General features: G+C 39.4%; 2 protein-coding genes across 2 annotated transcripts; one reads left to right on the top strand and one right to left on the bottom strand.

Moving 5' to 3' along the window:
• Positions 1-145: 145 nt before the first annotated feature.
• LOC137934592 (magnesium protoporphyrin IX methyltransferase, chloroplastic) lies at positions 146-1,271 on the bottom strand. Its single transcript, XM_068779029.1, has one exon. The coding sequence runs from the start codon at positions 1,259-1,261 to the stop codon at positions 335-337; it is 927 nt and encodes a 308-aa protein (XP_068635130.1). The 5' UTR covers positions 1,262-1,271; the 3' UTR covers positions 146-334.
• Positions 1,272-3,236: 1,965 nt separating this feature from the next.
• Positions 3,237-14,281, top strand: LOC137935390 (uncharacterized). Its single transcript, XM_068780045.1, has 4 exons — positions 3,237-3,562; positions 3,689-3,851; positions 5,571-5,816; positions 14,174-14,281. Exons 1-4 carry the CDS (start codon positions 3,237-3,239, stop codon positions 14,279-14,281), a joined length of 843 nt encoding a protein of 280 aa, XP_068636146.1.
• Positions 14,282-20,872: the final 6,591 nt, after the last annotated feature.

The following is a 20,872-nucleotide window of genomic DNA, read 5'->3' as shown; positions in this document are numbered from 1 at the left end:
AGAGTAACTAGAGTACAATGTTATTTTGGTAATAATATATATGTTAACGAGTCGGGAAATTGTCACAGAGAAAATCTTTGCGATTGCCTTTCCAGAAAATGACTTCACCGACGCCATTGTCGAGCCAGAAGAATGCTTGGCAATGTACATGTAAACAACGAATTGGATTGTTTCTTGTCCTCTCAATCATGTTTTTGCTACATTTCTTACAACATAAGATGGGATTCCGATTGATTATGCACAAAAGATAGAACCACGATTCCAACAAGAGGATTGAACAAAGATAGGAATCAAAACAGGGACATAGTAGGAGTAGGAGCTTGTCAATTTCCGTTTACGCAGGTATGGCCTCCACCAATCTGGCAAAGTAAAACTGGGTGGTAATGAGTCCTCTGTTCCGAATTTTCCACCCGGCTTTCTGCAACGCCCTCTCCACATCTCTCTCTGCGTGTAGATAAGCCCTCGTTGCCTTCGAGGGTCCTGGAAAGAGCTCACCGACCCTCTTCAACCAATCGTAGTAAAATGTTTTGGGTGCAAAACTGAGAATCAGACGAGTTTTGGCCAGAGATGCCAAATGGGCGATCATCTCGTCAGCCTTACTCTGCGGATAATGTATCAAGACATCCAAACAGACCACGGTGTCGTATTTGCCGTCTAGGCTCTCCAAATCCCTAACCTCAAACTTGGGCACAGTGGGCAGGTCTTCGGATTTGGCCTGCTCCTCGGCCTCTGCTACCATTGTAGCAGAAATGTCACTGGCATAGACGATGGCGCCCTCCTTGGCAAGGGGAATTGAGAGGGAGCCAATGCCGCAGCCGGCGTCGCAGACGGTGATGCCCTGGAGCGGACCCTCGTCTTTGAGCATCTTCAATACGTTCTCGACGGTCTTCGAGTGGCCGAGACGGATATCCAGCTGAACCCTGTTGACGTCGTCGGTTTCACCGTAGATCTTCTTCCACCGCTGGAACCCGGAGTTATTGAAGTATTCCCGGACAACTTCCTTGTCCCCGCCGCCAACCTCCTCCGCCTGGAGTTGGCGGCGCTTCTCGGGGTCAGCAAGAGACAGGACGGCGGCAAGGGCCGCCACAGAACCGCCGCCGAGGACAGCGAGCGTAGTGCTGTCGATGGAGGTGCCAGCGGTAACATCGGCAGCGGCCAAGAGAGAAGGGAGGGCGAGGGTCTTTGTCCGGGGCCTGGATTTCGGGCATGGGCTGGAGTGGAAGCAGAGTAGAGAAGAAGATAAGGGCGAGGAGAAGGCCATCTTCGTTAGAGACAACGATCCAGATAACAATGTGTTTCCGGTAACCTGATAAAAGACATTGTTGGTCTTGGCCACAACCGGGTCGGACTCTGCCGCGATATTGGACCTCATCAAATCTGGATTGAACCGGGGTTTTTACAATATATGATATCCGGTTCAGCTAAGAACAATAAAAAAATTAACTAATAAGTATTGTCTTTCATTGATAATTATATTCATGCCCCTAAACTATGCCTTGGCATAACATAACATGGGATCCTATAATTCTACTTGGGAGAGACCTCCATTATAATTAGGTGAGTCCTAAATTACTAATAGTTGCTTCAATGAAAAAACTATGTACATACACATAAAAGAGTCATAATCATGATGTATGTGTACCCTTGCTTCGGGAAAATTTTACTAATAAACTCTATTATAAAAAAATTACAAAAGAGATTTTAACTCTCTGTAAGCCAAGTTTAATACCCAATTACATTATCCAAATCCAACCCAAAAAGATCCGGTACAACTAGGTTCTAGCTCTTGTGGGTAATTAATTAACCTCTAGAATTCAAGTATCTAGAAAATCTCTTTCAAAAAAATACAAAAATAAAATGGAAAACATAAACTTTCTTTTAAGAGATAGCCACTCCCTGACTGTCTACAAACTTTCAACATTTTAGGTCAAAATGAAAATGATTTTGGAGCCTTAGAGGAATTAAGGATGCCAAGAAAAACAAGAGTTTGAATGATTTTGCTAAAAAAATAGTGGCCTCTTGCAAAAGGAAGATTTTGAAAATGTGGACTTAGAAATATTTCTTGAGTGAGTAGGTTTACTAATAAATACTCAATAATTGATAAGGTAGAAGTTTGATTTCTTATTTATAAGTTTCCTAGAGAAACTAGCCATTTTAGTAGGTTGTGCAAAAAACTGCTTCGAAGGTTTGGTCGATCAACCATTTTCATTACTTGATCAATAGACCCTTAACAACTATCTTTTTAGCCTTATGATTTCTCATGCCATCGATTAAGGTTATTTTTTATGCTTCTATAGTATGTTAAACGATCAAGCGATCTACACTGGAGTGGCAAGATTTTGGTTCACCGATCATCCACTCATAGTTGATTGATCATGTTAAGATTCACTCTGAGATTTCTTCCCTTAAGGAGAAATCATGTAAATATTCTGTAAATCCGGTGATTGGGGTAATCACGTTAATCACTCAAATTCTTCCATGTATATTTTGTAAAACGGCTATTTAAGTCGATGATGTGAATGAGAAATTAAGATTGTAATTGAAGTATTATTTTTACTTGGTATCAGAGTGGGAGAATCCTTCTCCTTCTCGTCGCCGAAGAACAGAGCAAAAAAAGCTTTGTCCCGTTGTCTCTCCCGTAGCCGAAACAGAGTTGCAACTCTGTCGCCGAAAAAACAGAGCAGGTCTGCAACTCTGTTGAAGTTCTCTTCAGCCGTCGCTCTACAACAAAACCGCCACCACTGGCGCCATCACCTAAACTCCCGAAATCCGTGTCGCCGGCAACGAACCACATTCCAGCGATCGGCACTAGCGTCACCGACGCAGAAAACAAAGAGACGCATTATCTCCGTCGTCGCCCTCACTCCGGTGGACCGTCGACGACGCCGAAGACTGAATATCGTCGCCCTCACTTCCAGCATACCACCAGCCCGAACGTCGCCGGCAACGAAGAAGCCGCACCGTCGACGAAGAAGACAGGTACAGAAAAAAAAATTTGCTTCCGTTAACTTAGGTCCGAATTTTTTTTTAATTTTTTCTGGCGGGTCGCGAGATATTCTTGAATCGGACCGAAAACAGAGACCCGGACCACTTATCGGACCGGACCGAAAAAAATATTATTCAGAAAGAGGACCGGACCACAATCGGAGACCCAAACTGGGTCAACCCAGCGAACAGAAAACGGACCGAACCAGTTTTTTTGGGTGATCACAAATCTACCGATCTTCTATTTCATCATGTCGAAGGAATCAACACCGATTATTCATGTGCAATCCAAAAATTCTGGTTTTACAACCAGCGTCACTCTTACCGAAGTCAACTATGATGTATGGTCCCAGATCATGGAGATGCAAATTATGGGACGAGAAAAGCTCGAATATATTATGGGAAAAACACCATTTCCACAAGAAACAGATGCCTCCTATGCGAAATGGTATGCTGAAAATCAAAAAGTCAAGGGGTGGTTGTTAACCTCTATGTCACCAGATATTATGAAGCGCTATATTCGGCTGCGTACCTCATGCGAAATATGGAATGCTCTGGCAAAAGCTTTCTATGATGGGTTAGATGAATCCCAATTATTTTCATTGAACCAAAGAGCTTTCTCTACCAAATAGACTGGTCGCCCTTTATCAACGTATTATGGTGATCTTGTGGAAAATTTTCAAGAACTTGATCATCGTGACAGGATTATAATGAAAGATCCTGATGATGTTATTGCGTATAAAAAATCCGTTGAAATATTGCGTGTTCATATTTTCTTAAACGGATTGGATGCAGAATTCGAACAAGTCCGTGGCGAAATTCTTAGGAAAGACCCGATATTGGATCTTGAAGAAGCCTATGCTTATGTACGTCGTGACTCTGTTCGTAGAACCACTTGACATAATGAAGTTGATCGCGTTGAGACATCTGCAATGGTAGCACGTCGAGCTAAGCTTAAAACAGCTCGACCAACTGGTCCTAACAGTGATAAAAATCGAACATCAGGATTTCAGAATCGTAGCTATGAGGTTGGAACAACCAAATCAGAGCGCATTTGTACTTACTGTGGTGAGACTGGGCATATAAAGTCACGATGTTATGAACTTATCGGGTATCCAGAATGGTGGGATCCTACCAAAGCGCCTCGCAAACGGAACTCCAAATCAAATAATCATGCTTCCGTTGTAGTAGCAGAACCTTCCACCTCTCACACAACTGAGGATGCATCAGTCTTAATCGCTACATCTGGTAAGGTTCTTAATACTTCCACTAGAAATAGTGAATGGATAATTGATTATGGTGCTACTGATCATATGACCTTTGACAATCATCATGTTAAAAGTATGAAACCATCAGCACAACATATCGTATCTACAACAAATGGCACTCCCTCTCACGTTATTGGAGAAGGTTCTATCACTCTCATTGAAAATCTGCGTCTTGATTCTGTATTAGTTGTTCCAACCCTCAATCATAATCTATTATCCGTTACTCAAATAACTCGTACTCTGCATTGTATTGTGGTTTTTTGGCCTAACCTTTGTGTTTTTAAGGACATTCGAACTCAGAAGACAATTGGGTATGGTACTAGAAGGGGGAAGCTCTATTACCTTGATCTGCAGCCAGAGAGTTTTCATCAGTTAGCCCAAGCGTTCTCAACGAAGAATAAATTTGCAGATTCTGACGTTTGGTTATGGCATAAACGGTTGGGTCATTCATCCTTTGGTTATTTAAAGAAATTGTTTCCTACACTTTTTGGAAAGTTATCTATTTCAGATTTTAAGTGTGATGTATGTGAATTGGCGAAAAGCCATCGTGTTCCATTCCCAATAAGCATGAATAGGAGTCCAGCACCTTTTATGATTATTCACTCTGATGTGTGGGATCCAGCAAATATAGCATCTCTTAGTGAGAAACGGTGGTTTGTTTCTTTTATTGATGATCACACCCGTATGACTTGGATTTGTTTAATGAAGTCAAAAAGTGAAGTTAGTTCATTGTTCAAACAATTTTACAGAATGATAGCCACTCAGTATCATTCTACAATATAAACTCTTCAAAGTGACAATGGTGGAGAATTTGTGAATCAAAGTTTCAAAGAATATCTAGATGATTATGGTATTATTCATCAAACTACTTGTCCGTACACACCTCAGCAAAATGGGGTTGCAGAGCGAAAGAACCGCCACCTTCTTGAGGTTGTTCATGCTTCCTTGTTTGAGGCTCATATGTCGGCTAGTTACTGGGGTGAAGCCATCACAACTGCAACTTACCTTATCAATCGAATACCCTCAAGTGTGTTACAATTTCAGACTCCCTTGAGTGTTCTTCATAAAACCATAAGTTCACCTGCTGTGCCGAATCTACCACCTAAAGTTTTTGGGTGTGTAGCCTTTGTTCACCTCCACAAGTCATTGAGACATAAATTGGAACCCCGAGCTCTCAAGTGTGTTTTTGTTGGTTATGCTCAACATCAGAAAAGTTATCGTTGTTATCATCCTCCCTCTCGCAAATTGTATGTCACTCTTGATGTGGTATTTCACGAAGAAAACATGTATTATTCTACTCCCGAGTCTTCAATACAGGGGGAGAAAATGATTGAATTGAAGACCCTTAATCATCATTTGGATATCTTGGATACTACAAGTGGTCAATATTCAGATTACAACTGTGGACATCAAAATGATACAAATGAACATGATTCACAGGATGGAGAAAGACAAGACCAGATGGAAGTAATGCAACCAGAGTCTCAGCCGCCATCTTCCCCCCTTCATAATGTACCAATGGATCAATTGCCTTCTGAGTCTGAGTCCATGTCTGAGCCTCAGGTAATTTTCGAAACTCAACTAAGAGTGCTACCTCATCGAACCACAAGAGGAAAACCTAGAGTCAATTATGAACCTCTTCTCACCTCTAAATCTCAGTATCCCATGCATAATTTTGTGTCTTATCATAGATTGTCAAAGGCAAATGAAGTATTTGTGAATCAATTATCTGCTATATCTGTTCCTAATAGTGTGCAGGAAGCCTTGAAAGATCCTAAATGGAAAGAAGCCATGAATGAAGAAATGAGGTCCCTCCAAAAGATTTCAACATGGGAAGTGGTTGACCTACCTGTAGGAAAGACACTAGTTGGATGTAGGTGGGTATTTACCATTAAATATAACGCCGATGACACCATTGAAAGGTTCAAAGCAAGACTTGTTGCCAAAGGATATACTCAAACCTACGGGATCGATTATATGGAGACATTCGCATCAGTGGCCAAAATCAACACTGTTCGGATTCTACTATCTTTGGCTACGAATCTTGACTGACCCTTATATCAGTTTGATGTAAAAAATGCATTTTTGCACGGAGATCTCCAAGAAGAAGTATATATGGAATTACCTCCTGGATGTATTATGCAAAACAAAAGATGCAAACAAGTATGTAAACTGAGGAAATCCCTATATGGTTTGAAGCATCCCCGAGGGTGTGGTTTGGAAGGTTTACAAATTTTATGAAATCTATCGGATACAAGCAAAGCAACTCAGATCATACTCTCTTCCTGAAATATAACAAGGAGGCCATCACAACTCTTATTGTATATGTTGATGATATGATAGTAACTGGGAATGATCCAGAAGAAAAGAAATCATTACAAAGTCGTCTTGCTAGAGAATTTGAAATGAAAGATCTTGGCTACTTAAAATATTTTCTTGATATTGAAGTATCCAGATCCAAGGAAGGAATTTTTCTATCTCATCGAAAATATGCTTTGGATTTATTAAAGGAAACTGGTATGACAACATGTAGTCCAGTCAGTACTCCTATGGAAGAAAATCTGAAACTGGGAACACATTCTGATCAAGTCCCTGCTAACAAGGAGCGTTATCAGAGACTAGTTGGGAGGTTAATGTATCTTGCACATACCAGACCAGACTTAGCTTATGTACTAAGTGTGGTTAGTCAATTTATGCACTCTCCAAGTGAAGAACATATGAATGCCATCAATCGTATCCTGCGCTACTTGAAATCATCTCCAGGGAAAGGAATTTTATTTAAAAAGGGAGGTGACTTGAAAATTGAAGGTTATACCGATGCCGATTGGGTTGGGTCAATAGAAGATCAACGGTCTACATCTGGATACTTTACATTTGTAGGTGGAAATTTGGTCACTTGGAGAAGTAAGAAACAAGAGGTGGTGGCTAGATCGTCAGCTGAAGCCGAATACAGGGGAATGGCCAAGGCAATATGTGAATTATTATGGATCAAAAATCTGATACAAGAACTACATATTGAGCAGACAAGTCCTATGAAATTATATTGTGACAATAAGGCAGCATGCGATATTGCTCACAACCCAGTCCAACATGATAGAACTAAACATGTTGAAGTTGATAGACACTTTATTAAAGAAAAGTTAGAAGCAAGAATCATTGAAGTCCCTCATGTTCGATCTGAGGATCAGCTTGCCGATGTGCTAACCAAAGCAGTGTCTTACCGAGCTTTTCACAAATGTCTTGACAAGTTGGGCATGAGTAATATCACCAACTTGAGGGGGAGTGTTAAGATTCACTCTGAGATTTCTTCCCTTAAGGAGAAATCATGTAAATATTCTGTAAATCCGGTGATTGGGGTAATCCCGTTAATCACTCAAATTCTTCCATGTATATTTTGTAAAACGGCTATTTAAGCCGATGATGTGAATGAAAAATTAAGATTGTAATTGAAGTATTATTTTTACTGATCATACTTTATAACTTCTACCTACAACATTCTATATGATGGATCATGTGTATAGAGGTAGAACGATCATGCTTTGTAAACCTACTTGTCAACCATCAATATTATTTATCACGCCTTATAAAGTTTGATCAATCACACTATTTTTTAATATATACAATTAAGTGCAAAGCATGAATAAAGCCCAAATATTGTTGATTTATAGGTTCCAAGAAATTAGAATGAGCTTCAAAAATATTATTTTGGAAAGAGTATGCATATCCAATGCCCCCCAAAAAATTCATACCCAAGGTTTGGAAACTTGATAGATATCCTCTTCACAAAGCTAGAGTTCTTGATTTTTTCTAATTTTGCCTAGACTCTAGGTCTTCAATTCTTCAGTCTTCTTCGAGGTGCTTTTTTAATGTGACTTAAGTCTTCATTTTAGATCAATTTTTGTGTTGGATTTATTGGTTCATCCTCATAGACCTTATAATTAAGTCACATGAAGAAAATACATGTGAAATTCTATGAATTATAAATTTATTAGCTTAGCTTGAGTTTTGTTATCATCAAAATTTGGAATAAGTCCAACTAGATCAACAATATCCCTTTTTTTATGATGACAAAATGAAGTTTGTGGAATGTGAAGTTTTTTCCCTCTGTTGTGAAACATTCATGGGTTTATGAAGTCTCCCTGTTAATTTACGCATACATGAGAAATTTGTTTAAGAAATTTTCAATTTTGGGTTCCCCCCTTTAGATACGTTTATTTCCCCCTCTTTCCATAATTCAGAAAGGTATGCAAAAAGATACACAAAGAGATAAGCAAAAGGAAGTTTTCATTAAATTGCAAAAATGATACATAGATAGCAAAATGGACATCAAGTACACAAAATGTGCAAAAAAAAAAAAAAAAAAAAAAATACATGATGTTAGCCTTAGGTAAAAAATAACTAAGCAACCTAATAGTCTACTCCCCAGGTGGAGGTGGTGGCGGTGGCATAGGTGACATGCAACCAAGGATAGCATATAGAATATCTTCCATTCGTGCTTGAGCTACCTATATCAGTTTCTGCCCTTGTTTAAGTTATCTTCTTCTAGTTGAGTCAATCGATCCAACCTATAAGAGCCTTTTTCTCTCTTCCTCAGGATGAAGGTAAACTGATCAGTCTGCTTTCGCTTAGGGCTCACCTCATCAACTGTATACTCCACAACTTAGGGCTCCATACCCCAACTTTGCTTGGGAATCTACTCTCGTTGGACTTCCTCAAATCCAAAATGTCTCATCTTTACCTCACCGATAACCATTTTCTTTTGAACAATAAGAGTGTGCTCAAGATTGACGTCCAAACCCTTGTGCAATTAGAGAAATGTGATAATTTTCTTCAATGACAAAGCATTCATTCCAATGTTGCTAGCCACATCCATCATTCGATGTGAAGAGAAGTAGGCATTGCCCAAGGTGACACTTGATGATAATACCCACATCTATAACATATCTGTTGTTGTAAGTCACAAGAATGTGCCCTTGTGGGGGTTGAGGAAGTGTGTGACAATCTTTATACACAATATGAAAGGCATCCTTAGGTCCCTTTCATTGACGTATCAGCTAAGTGTGTTTGTCGATGTATTGAGGAATGTCTTGAGTTCAGTAACACTCATGGTAATCCCACTCTCTTCACATAGGAGGTTAATTCAACTCCTGACCATCTTCTTCTATTATGTTGAGATTAGAGTAGAATAACTTTACCAAATTGGGAAAGATTTCCTCTTCAATTTTGAGCATTTTCTCATATGAACCAAACACATCTACAACTTTAGAGAACACCCTTTTGCAAAATCCAATGTCAAGTTGGGATTGCTCCATTATACTTCTTTATGAGAAAAGCTCCATGTAGTGACTTCGGTTCCCTTCCAATCCAGAGTTTTGAGTGGGTCACTTTGGATCTCTCATGTGGTTCTCTTCATTCTTACCATTTTCAAGGATTGAGTAGGAAAAGGAGAGAAAAACACAAAAAAAGGAAAATAAATCAAAGAAATAAGTTTACACTTGGAGGAAATGAAAAAAACTAGGTGTTTTAAAGTTGGTTTAGGGTTAGGGAGGATTGAATCCACCAAAATTACTCTATTTATGCTCCAAAAGGCCCAAGGAGAATTTTTGGGTTTTAGGGCAAACAATTTCAATGATGTGAAATGATTAAAATGAATCTTGAATTTTGTTTAAAACCACTTTTTTTGTGATGTCGGTCGATTAATCGATCATACCTTGTATGATCAATAGGTATAAAGATTGATCAATCAATCTGGCGAGGATCAATCATGCTCTATAAACATGGATCAATCAAGGCTTTCTAGAATTTTCAAGTTGAATTTCTTTTGAAGTTTCAATTTTTAAATTGATTCTGAGTGGGGACATCCTTCATTTCCACTATTCTTGACCTAGCCAGATGTTGGAGGGTTGCTCATGCCTAATTCTCCTCTAAGCTTAGAGAATCGATGAAATCCTAAAAGCTTAGTAAAAATATCCACTAATTGATTTTCAATTTAAACAAATTCAATTCTAATCGCTTTGGTTTGAACTAACTCTTGAATGAAATAATGTTTGATTTCAATGTGTTTTGATCCAAGGTGGTGAACTAGGTTCCTTCTTAGGCCAATAGCATTCATGATGTTACTGTAGATAGCCATTTCAACTTATCTCAAGTCATTGTCTTCCAACTATTGTTTCATCCACAAGAGTTGTGCATTGTCAAAGGAAATAGTGGTGGCATTACATGTAATTAAATGAGTAAATGGTATGGGACATAATTATGTACAAGTTGATGTACTTTCGTTTTGTCATGTATTAGGGTTACAAACCCTTACATCTATAAATAAGAAGGGGGAGGGCATAACGGATGTGCCCTAATTCTCTATTTTTTCATGTGTCTTTGCTTCACATGAGTTGCTTCCTCTCTCTTGCTCTCTTCTCTTATTCTTCTTTCACTCTCTTCTCTAAAATCATAAACCTTCTAAGCTTGCAACTATGGAATCTAACTTTGTATTAGAGTAGGGATTCTAGGGGTTTGAATCAAATCTGTTCAAAGTGATTAAAGTGTACAAAGGAGGCAGATTTGTCAACGAGTGAAGGAAGAAAAGTTCAGCTTTTGAAGAAGGAAATGTGCTATTTTTTAAATTCCAGCAATGTAAAATTTCAGATAAGTGTGATATATCATTCAAAATTCATGTCTGAGATCATCCAAAATCTTGTTTAGATCATCCAAAAATTCGTTTTGAATCCATATTGTCTCCTCTTGCAAAATCAAGCTCTTCATAGTCCAAAACATGCTTGAAATCTAATTTTTGATTTAAGTAGTGTGTTGTTGTTGTTTTTTACCTTCAAGGGGTTAAGCAACTACACATTTTGGTCACAATTGGTTAAACAATTCTTAATCACTAGGGACCTTGTTGGACATTTAAATCAGCCACCTATGTATGAAGATGAAGCCTCTTGTCACAAGTGGCTAAAAGAAGATTCCTTAATAATTTGTTGGTTGATCAACAATATGGAAGAAGTTGTTGCAAACAACTTTATTCATCTAAACACAACCAAGGATAATTGGGATACTTGCTCTCAACTATATTCGATTCCTTATTTCCTTCAAAAGGTTTATGATATATTTCAGTAGATGTGCAAAACAAAGCGTGAGGGCAATCTCTAAAATACTTTGGTAGATTCCAAGGTCTGCTTCATCAATGGATAGTAACCCAACCAAACTTAACAAATAATGCCACTCAAGAAAAACAAAGAGAAGACTTTGTGTCAACTTTATACATTGTCAATCTACAATCCTATTTGAGTGTTCCAAAAACTCAGGTATTAAGCTCATCTGCCAGAACTTCCTTAAATGATGTCTGTACAACTATGCTTAGGGTACCAGTTAAGGTATCCTCCTATCAGCCAAGTCAATTAGAAAATTCTGCCATGTACTCAAAAGGAAGGGGGAGTAACAACCAAGGAAGAGGACACAGTAGAGGTGGTAAATCCTATGGTAGAGATAGAGAAATGAGTGGTAGTGATTCAAACTCTAATCCCTCCAATTCTGTTCAAAACAAGAAGTGTATTTTCTAAGCCTTGAATAATCATTTGCATGATAAATACTGGAATCAACAAGGAAAACCAGAATACTTCAAAGCTCATCAAGCCTCCACCTCTACCACTCCTAATAAACAATGAAGTGCCTAGTGGATCATCAAAAGGCATGACACTATCAGAAGAAAATTATACTTTATTTCAGAAATTTAAAAATCTGATGATAGCCCCTAAGGATTATATCACAACTACCATTGCTACTACATATGTGTTTTCCTTGGCTTCACATTCTAGCTCTTTATTGAGGATTATTAATTCAAGTGCCTTTGAACATTTTACTGGTCATATAAATAATTTGTCAAACTTGTCACCATGTACTACAAACTAGTATGTATCCATTGCCGATGGATCTCAAACAAAAATTCAGGGCACTGGTACATCCAATTTATCTCTTTTTCTCACTCAACAATGTTTTATTTGTGCTACAATTTTCATTTAGTCTTATTCTGTCAGTCAGTTAACTAAATGACTTAATTGCTTTGTTACCTTTTTTCCATCTCATTGAGTTTTTAGGATATCCAAACGAAGCAGGTGATTGGTGGAGCATGTGAGATAGGGGGTCTTTACTTTATGGATCCCACCATTTTGATCATTGTAGTAGCTACAAATAGAGAGGCAACACATTGGCACAACCAGTTGGACTATCCTTCTTTGTCAAATTTGAAGTCATTAGTTTCATCTCTTAGTTCTCTTTCTAAAATCTTCATGTGAATTTTGTGAGCTTGGAAAACATCATAGATCTACATTTCAATCTAGGAAAACAATATTGCTTTAATTCATTTAGAGGTGTGATGACTAGTTAATGTCTCAAATATTTCTCAAACTAAGTACTTTGTGATTTTTGTGGATGACCATACCATGGTCACATGGTTATACTTGATGAAAGATGGGTTTGAAATATTTTTCTATCTTTAGTGCCTTTTGTACTATGGTGGAAACTCAATTTCATGCAAAGGTTAGGACATATGCAAAGGAGTATTTCTCCTCTCATTTTCAAACCCTATGATGATGGTTGGACAATCATGCTTTCCATGAATGTCCCTCAGTTTTATTAGCCATATCCTGTTCTTATCGCTTGTTTTTCAACTACCCACATGCTCTCCAATGTTCTCCATGGTGTAATTATGTAACTAAGTGAAGAAGTGGCACATGGTGTAATTATGTAAATCCTTTTTTTCCTTCATGTATTAGGGTTTCCAGCCCTCTCATCTGTAAATAATGAAGCGAGGGGGAGAACTCATAACATGCTCTCTTTCCCCCCTAAAACCCTAGTCTTCTATCAAGCTCTTCCTCACTCTTTCTTGCCTTCTTTGCTCTTTTTTTTTTTCTTTCTTTTACTTCTTCTCTTCTATTCTTCTTCTAAACCCTATGCCTTCTAATAATGAAACCCTAGAATTTTACAAATTTATTAGCAATTTGGCTCAAAGACATGAAACTCAATGGAAATGGAAGCACAAATAAGATATTTGACAAAGGCAAATTTGGTGAAGGAGAAGAAGAACCAATACCTAGAACTTTGGTCTATGAGCCGTCCACAATAAACACAAATCAATCAATAGGACATATGGACAGGGAAATAAAAATACCTAACTTCCCACTAAGATGTTTTGAGTTACCCGAGTCAATAATCCAAGAACAAGAGTTGGAGCATAAAAAAGAAAAAGACATACTTGTACTAGTAGTGGCAATAGTGGATGGAGGGATACCAAAAGAAGAAGCCAATATACTCTTCACTTTTTGAAGGACTCCATAATCTTTCAACCACCAACACATGATTGTTCAACCCACTATAAGAATAAATCGATGAGAAGGATCTCTACTATTCACCAATAAATCTTGTATTATATCTTAGACGAACTTTTTTTTAAGCAAGTTGAAATCACATCTCATAATTATTGTAAGCTTGTATTGAACATTAGTGTAGTGTAAGTTAGATTGAGGTGAGTTGTATGTTGAGTAATGTGGAGTCTGGTCCACTGGGGGGCATGGAGGACATTTCCCATTCCCATATTTAATAGCGTGTACTGCACACAGGGGAAACATGAATTTTCCCTCTATGCTATTTTTATTTCATCATCGGGACCAACAGTGAGCTACAAGGAAAAAATGAAAAACAGAGAGTGCGTGATAGAGCAGAGAAGGGTTTTTCCAGAAGAGAGAAGCTCTCGGCAAAGAGAGCGAGGCTCAAGAAGAACGACGCCGTTGTCGGTACTGCTGGACAACACCGTTGCCGGTGTTTCTGGTCAATGCTGCAGAGAAGGGTCTCTGTTGGTTGACGGTTCCGACGAGCTTTGCTGGTCAACGCTGCAGAGAAGGGTCTCTACTGGTCGACGGTTTTGACAGGCTTTGCTGGTCGACGCTGCAGAGAAGGGTCTTTGCTGGTCGACGGTTCCGACGGGCTCTGTTGGTCGACGCTACAGAGAAGGGTCTCTACTGGTCAACGCTGTGTAAGAGGTGCAAAGAAAGATACTGGTCCCATTTGTATTGTGATTCCTATGATTGGAGAAATAAAAATCCTCTGTAACTCCCGTGGACGTAGGCAATTTGTCGAACCACATAAAATTTTGTGCCGTGTGATTACCTGTCTCTTTATTGTCATTCTTCATAACAACTGGTATCAAAGCAGAGATTACACTGAGGGAAAATGATGGCTGGACACGAAGTGAAGGTATTGGGGATTGAGAAGTTTGATGGCAAAGACTATGGATTTTGGAGGATGCAGATAGAGGACTACCTCCATAGGAGAAAACTCCATCTTCCACTATTGGGGAAGAAACTGGAAAAAATAGAGGAAGACGATTGGAATCAGTTGGATCGGCAAGTTCTGGGGATTATTCGGCTAACCCTGTTGAGATCCGTTGCACACAACGTCAACAAGGTGAAGACGACTATGGGTCTCTTAGAGGTCCTTATCAGGTATGTATGAAAAGCCTTCAGCGAATAACAAAGTTTATTTGATGAAAAAGTTATTAAATTTGAAGATGGTAGAAGGTACATCTGTTGCACAACATCTGAATGCTTTTAATACTGTCACAAATCAATTGTCATATGTTGAAATTGAATTTGATGATGAGATACGTGCACTGATACTATTGGCTTCATTTCCAAATAGTTGGGAAGCCATGAGAATGGCTGTGAGTAATTCTGCCGGTAAATCAAAGTTGAAATATGATGATATTCATGATTTGATTTTGGCTGAGGAGGTACGCAAGAGGGATTCAAGCCAGACTTCGGGTTTGAGTTCCACATTGAATGTTGATTCTCGAGGGAGATCACATGACAGGAACTCAAACAGAAACAGATCAAAGTCAAAATACAGGGGCAAGAGTAAGTCAAGGCCTGGTCAGGTAAGCAACTTGCTGGAACTGTGGCAAAGCTGGCCACTTAAAGAGAAATTGTAAAAGCCCTAAGAAAATCGAGAATGATAGTGCAAATGCAGTAATTGAAGAAGTACAAGATGCACTATTGCTTACAGTTCATAGTCCAGTTGATGACTGGATACTGGATTCAGGGGCTTCATTCCATACATCCTACCATCAGGAGATAATGCAAAACTATATTGCAGGTGACTTTGGGAAGGTATATCTGGTTGATGAAGAAGCCTTGAATGTGGTGGGGATGGGAGACATTGACATTGCACTCCCTAACAAGAACAAATGGACCTAGCAAAAGGTCAGGCACATTCCTGAATTGAAGAAAAACCTCATTTCTATTGGGCAGCTTGATGACTGTGGCCATTCAGTGGTGTTCTCAGATAACACCTGGAAGGTCACCAAGCATTGGTACTGGCTCGCGGTAAGAAAACACATACACTATTCGACTATTGGTTTGATTAATATTATTGCTACTACCGTTGCAGAAAGCACAATATATTTATGGCATTGCAGGCTTGGCCATATGAGTCAGAGGGGCATGATAGAACTCCTGTCCAGAGGCAAGCTACCAAAACTGAAATCATTTGATATCAATATGTGTGAAAGTTGCATTATGGGGAAATAGAAGAAGGTCAGTTTTTTGAAGGGTGGCAGAACACTGAAGAAAGAAAAACTAGACCTTGTACACACAGATGTGTGGGGACCTTCCCCAGTGGCATCCCTTGAAGGTTCTCCTTACTATGTCACGTTCATTGATGATCATAGTAGGAAGGTATGGGTTTATTTTTTGAAGCATAAATCTTAGGTATTCAATGTGTTCAAAATTTGGAAGGCCATGGTTGAAACTGAGACAAGTTTGAAACTGAAATGTTTGAGGTATGATAATGGCGGTGAGTATATTGATGGCGGGTTCAAAGAATATTGTGCAACTCAACTATCAGACTGGAGAAGACTATTCCTGGGACACCACAACAAAATGGAGTTGCTGAACGTATGAACAAAACCATCAATGAGTGTGCTAGAAGCATGAGGTTGCACGCTGGATTACCACCTACTTTCTGGGCAGATGCAGTCAGTACTGCAATTTACTTGATCAACAGAGGACCATCAGTTCCGTTGGATTGTGGATTGCCAAAGGAGGCCTGGAGCGGGAAAGAGGTAAAATTTTCTCATCTTAAACTTTTTGGTTATCTTTCTTATATTCTTGTTGATTCTGATGCTCGTAGTAAACTTGAGGCCAAGTCAAAGAAATGTTATTTTATTGGCTATAGAAACGAGGCATTTGGCTATCATTTCTGGGATGATCAGGGTCGAAAGATTATAAGAAGCAGGAATGTGATTTTCAATGAGAAGATTGTATACAAGGACAAGTCCAGTACAGTTGCTAAAGTAGCTCTTCAGGAGTCCGAGTTCGCAAGATTGGATGACTTACCAAAGGCCACAATGCAGTGCAAAGATACGAGTGATGAGGAGAGTGGGTCCAGTGCGCCCACTTCTATTATTCCTCAGTCAGATCTAGAGCCGTCCACTCCTGTAGTTGCATTTTGCAGGTCAGTCAGGACTATTCGGCCTCCATAACGTTTCTCACCTATTTTGAATTATATTCTGCTGACAGATGGTGGAGAACTGCAGAGTTATGAAGAAACCTTACAAGATGAAAATTCTAGCAAGTAGGAGGTTGCAATGAAGGAAGAGATGGATTCCTTGTTAGAAAATTAGACATGGGAGTTGACTGAACTTCCACCAGGAAAGAAGGCATTGCACAACAAGTGGGTATACCCGGTGAAAACTAAGCATGATGGCAGTAAGAGGTACAAGGCTAGACTTGTTGTAAAGGGCTTTCAGCAGAAGCAGAGTATTGATTACTCTGAGATTTTCTCTCCTATGGTGAAGATCACAACCATCAGGTTAGTACTGTCCATGGTTGCTACTGAAGATTTATTTCTTGAGCAGTTAGATGTGAAAACAACTTTTCTTCATGGAGACCTTGAAGAAAAAATCTACATGCACCAACCTGAGGGGTTTTCAGTACGTGAAAAGGAAGGTTCAGTTTGCAGACTGAAGAAGAGTTTGTATGGCCTGAAGCAAGCTCCTAGACAGTGGTACAAGAAATTTGACAGCTTTATGTCTAGTGCAGGTTACATCAGATGTCAGGCAGATCACTGTTGCTATGTCAGGTATTTTGACAATTCTTACATCATTTTGTTGCTGTATGTGGATGACATGCTTATTGCAGGGGCTAGTATTGATGAGATCAATAATCTGAAGAAGCAGATGTCAAAGTACTTTGCAATGAAGGATTTTAGAGTTGCGAAGCAAATCCTTGGTATGAGAATTGCCAGAGACAGAGTCAAGGCATGTTGAGACTCTCGCAGGCTGAGTATGTGAAAAAGGTACTCAACAGGTTCAATATGGATAAGGCCAAACCAGTTGGCACACCCTTGGGCAGTCACTTCAGACTCAGCAAGGATCCGTTACCTAAGTTAGAGGAGGAACTAGATTACATGAGTAAGGTTCCTTATGCCTCAACTATTAGTTCACTTATGTATGCTATGGTTTGCACTAGACCGGATATTGCCTATGCAGTGGGAGTTGTAAGTAGATACATGAGTAACCCAGGAAAACAACATTGGGAAGCTGTGAAGTGAATTCTGAGGTACTTAAAAGGCTCTTCAGATACGTGCTTGTGTTTCTCAGGAAAAAGCTTAGAGGTGAGGGGCTATGTTGATGTTGATCTAACTGGAGATATTGATAGCAAAAACATACAACAGGGTTTGTTTACACTCTGCGTGGTACTATAGTTTCATGGGGTTCAAATCTACAGAAAACAGTTTCTTTATCTACCACAGAAGTTGAGTACATTGCAGTATCAGAAGCTGCAAAGGAGATGATCTGGCTACAGGGCTTCTTGGAGGAATTGGGCAAGAAAAATCAGAAGGGCACTCTCTACAGCGATAGTCAGAGTGCCATATTCCTTGCCAAGAACCCAACACTTCATTCCAGGACATTCAGATCAGGTATCATTTTATATGGTACCTATGGTGAAGATCACAACCATCAGGTTAGTACTGTCCATGGTTGCTACTGAAGATTTATTTCTTGAGCAGTTAGATGTGAAAACAACTTTTCTTCATGGAGACCTTGAAGAAAAAATCTACATGCACCAACCTGAGGGGTTTTCAGTACGTGAAAAGGAAGGTTCAGTTTGCAGACTGAAGAAGAGTTTGTATGGCCTGAAGCAAGCTCCTAGACAGTGGTACAAGAAATTTGACAGCTTTATGTCTAGTGCAGGTTACATCAGATGTCAGGCAGATCACTGTTGCTATGTCAGGTATTTTGACAATTCTTACATCATTTTGTTGCTGTATGTGGATGACATGCTTATTGCAGGGGCTAGTATTGATGAGATCAATAATCTGAAGAAGCAGATGTCAAAGTACTTTGCAATGAAGGATTTGAGAGTTGCGAAGCAAATCCTTGGTATGAGAATTGCCAGAGACAGAGTCAAGGCATGTTGAGACTCTCGCAGGCTGAGTATGTGAAAAAGGTACCCAACAGGTTCAATATGGATAAGGCCAAACCAGTTGGCACACCCTTGGGCAGTCACTTCAGACTCAGCAAGGATCCGTTACCTAAGTTAGAGGAGGAACTAGATTACATGAATAAGGTTCCTTATGCCTCAACTATTAGTTCACTTATGTATGCTATGGTTTGCACTAGACCGGATATTGCCTATGCAGTGGGAGTTGTAAGTAGATACATGAGTAACCCAGGAAAACAACATTGGGAAGCTGTGAAGTGAATTCTGAGGTACTTAAAAGGCTCTTCAGATACGTGCTTGTGTTTCTCAGGAAAAAGCTTAGAGGTGAGGGGCTATGTTGATGTTGATCTAACTGGAGATATTGATAGCAAAAACATACAACAGGGTTTGTTTACACTCTGTGTGGTACTGTAGTTTCATGGGGTTCAAATCTACAGAAAACAGTTTCTTTATCTACCACAGAAGTTGAGTACATTGCAGTATCAGAAGCTGCAAAGGAGATGATCTGGCTACAGGGCTTCTTGGAGGAATTGGGCAAGAAAAATCAGAAGGGCACTCTCTACAGCGATAGTCAGAGTGCCATATTCCTTGCCAAGAACCCAACACTTCATTCCAGGACATTCAGATCAGGTATCATTTTATATGATCATTGTTAGATGATGGATAGTTGGGACTTGAGAAAATTTGTGGAAGTAAGAACTCTGCTGATATGTTGACAAAGGGTGTTACACTTGAGAAACTGAAGTTGTGTGTAACTTGAGTTGGTCTTCTAGCATAAAGACAGGGGCAGTGAGTTGCAGAGGTGGAGGATATCATGTTTGAGGAAGAAGGCGATGCAGTGGATCTACCAGTCTCCAAGTGGGAGAATTGTTGAGTAATGTGGAGTCTGGTCCGGGGGGGCATATTCAATAGCATGTACTGCACACAAGGGAAACATGAATTTTCCCTCTATGCTGTTTTTATTTCATCATCGGGACCAACAGTGAGCTACAACGAAAAAACAAAGAGTGCGTGATAGAGCAGATAAGGGTTTTACCGGAAGAGAGAAGCTCTCGACAGAGAGAGCGAGGCTCGAGAAGAATGACACCGTTGCCAGTACTGCTGGATGACACCGTTGCCGGTGTTTCTGGTCGACGCTGTAGAGAAGGGTCTCTGCTGGTCGATGCTGCAGAGAAGGGTCTCTGCTGGTCAACGCTATAGAGAAGGGTCTTTGCTGGTCGACGCTGCAGAGAAGGGTCTCTGCTGGTCGACAGTTCCGACCGGTTTTGTTGGTCGATGCTGCAGAGAAGGATCTCTGCTGGTCGACGGTCTCTGTTGGTCGACGGTTCTGACGGGCTTTGCTGGTCGACACTGTAGAGAAGGGTTTTTACAGGTCAACGCTACAGAGAAGGGTCTCTGCTAGTCGACAGTTCCGACGGGCTCTGCTGGTCAACGTTGCAGAAAAGGATCTCTACTATTCACCAATAAATTTTGTATTGTATCTTAGACGAACTTTGTTTAAGCAAGTCGAAATCACATCTCAGAATTATTGTAAGCTTGTATTGAACATTAGTGTAGTGTAAGTTAGATTGAGGTTAGTTTTATACTCACTTGGAGTAAGAATTTTCTTTCTTAAGTAATTTTATTTTTGTCTGTGTAGTCAAAGGGTCGAGTTGTTGTGGATATGCTCGTGTAAGTGGAGTCACTTTTGAAGTGGATCAACAACTCGACTTTTAGTATAAATATTATATATTTCACTCGACAAGGTTTTGAGTTATGTTATAAGATATTTTTTAAAATATCATTAATACTTAAAAAAACCTATTAATATATTCTATGGGACCTAAAATTCGAGCCAACCAATGTTTTTTACACATAAACTCAGGCTTGGTCCAATTGAACTTGATTTAATAGGTCCATATCTTTCCATATTGATTACACAAAATCTTGATTTTATATTATAAAAGTTTTTTTATTAAAAAATCATATTATTCAATAAAATCTAATTTTTTATTTAAAAATAATAAAAAAAGTAAACCCGACATTAGGAATCATTTAAGTCAAAGGACAATTACGTGTCTGCCACGTTTGATGGTGCGCAGCACTCAAAGGCGGTCAGACACCGTCCCTCAATTATTTGAGTGGTCT

This window comes from Aristolochia californica, unplaced genomic scaffold, assembly GCF_029961685.1.
Source record: "Aristolochia californica isolate CCGP_79_NKW_82.1479 unplaced genomic scaffold, dmAriCali1.0.hap1 SCAF_6, whole genome shotgun sequence".
NCBI classification, from domain to species: domain Eukaryota; kingdom Viridiplantae; phylum Streptophyta; class Magnoliopsida; order Piperales; family Aristolochiaceae; genus Aristolochia; species Aristolochia californica.
The sequence above is the reverse complement of the archived record's forward strand: the minus strand, read 5'-3'. Positions and strand labels throughout refer to the sequence as shown.

Coding starts and splice junctions, on each gene's coding strand:
- LOC137934592 (XM_068779029.1), bottom strand. CDS start 1,261: ATGGCCTTCTCCTCGCCCTTATCTTCTTCTCTACTCTGCTTCCACTCC.
- LOC137935390 (XM_068780045.1), top strand. CDS start 3,237: ATGTCGAAGGAATCAACACCGATTATTCATGTGCAATCCAAAAATTCT. Junction 3,563..3,688: donor GCAAAAGCTTTCTATGATGG/GTTAGATGAATC, acceptor TCATCGTGACAG/GATTATAATGAAAGATCCTG. Junction 3,852..5,570: donor TTGAAGAAGCCTATGCTTAT/GTACGTCGTGAC, acceptor TCTTCAATACAG/GGGGAGAAAATGATTGAATT.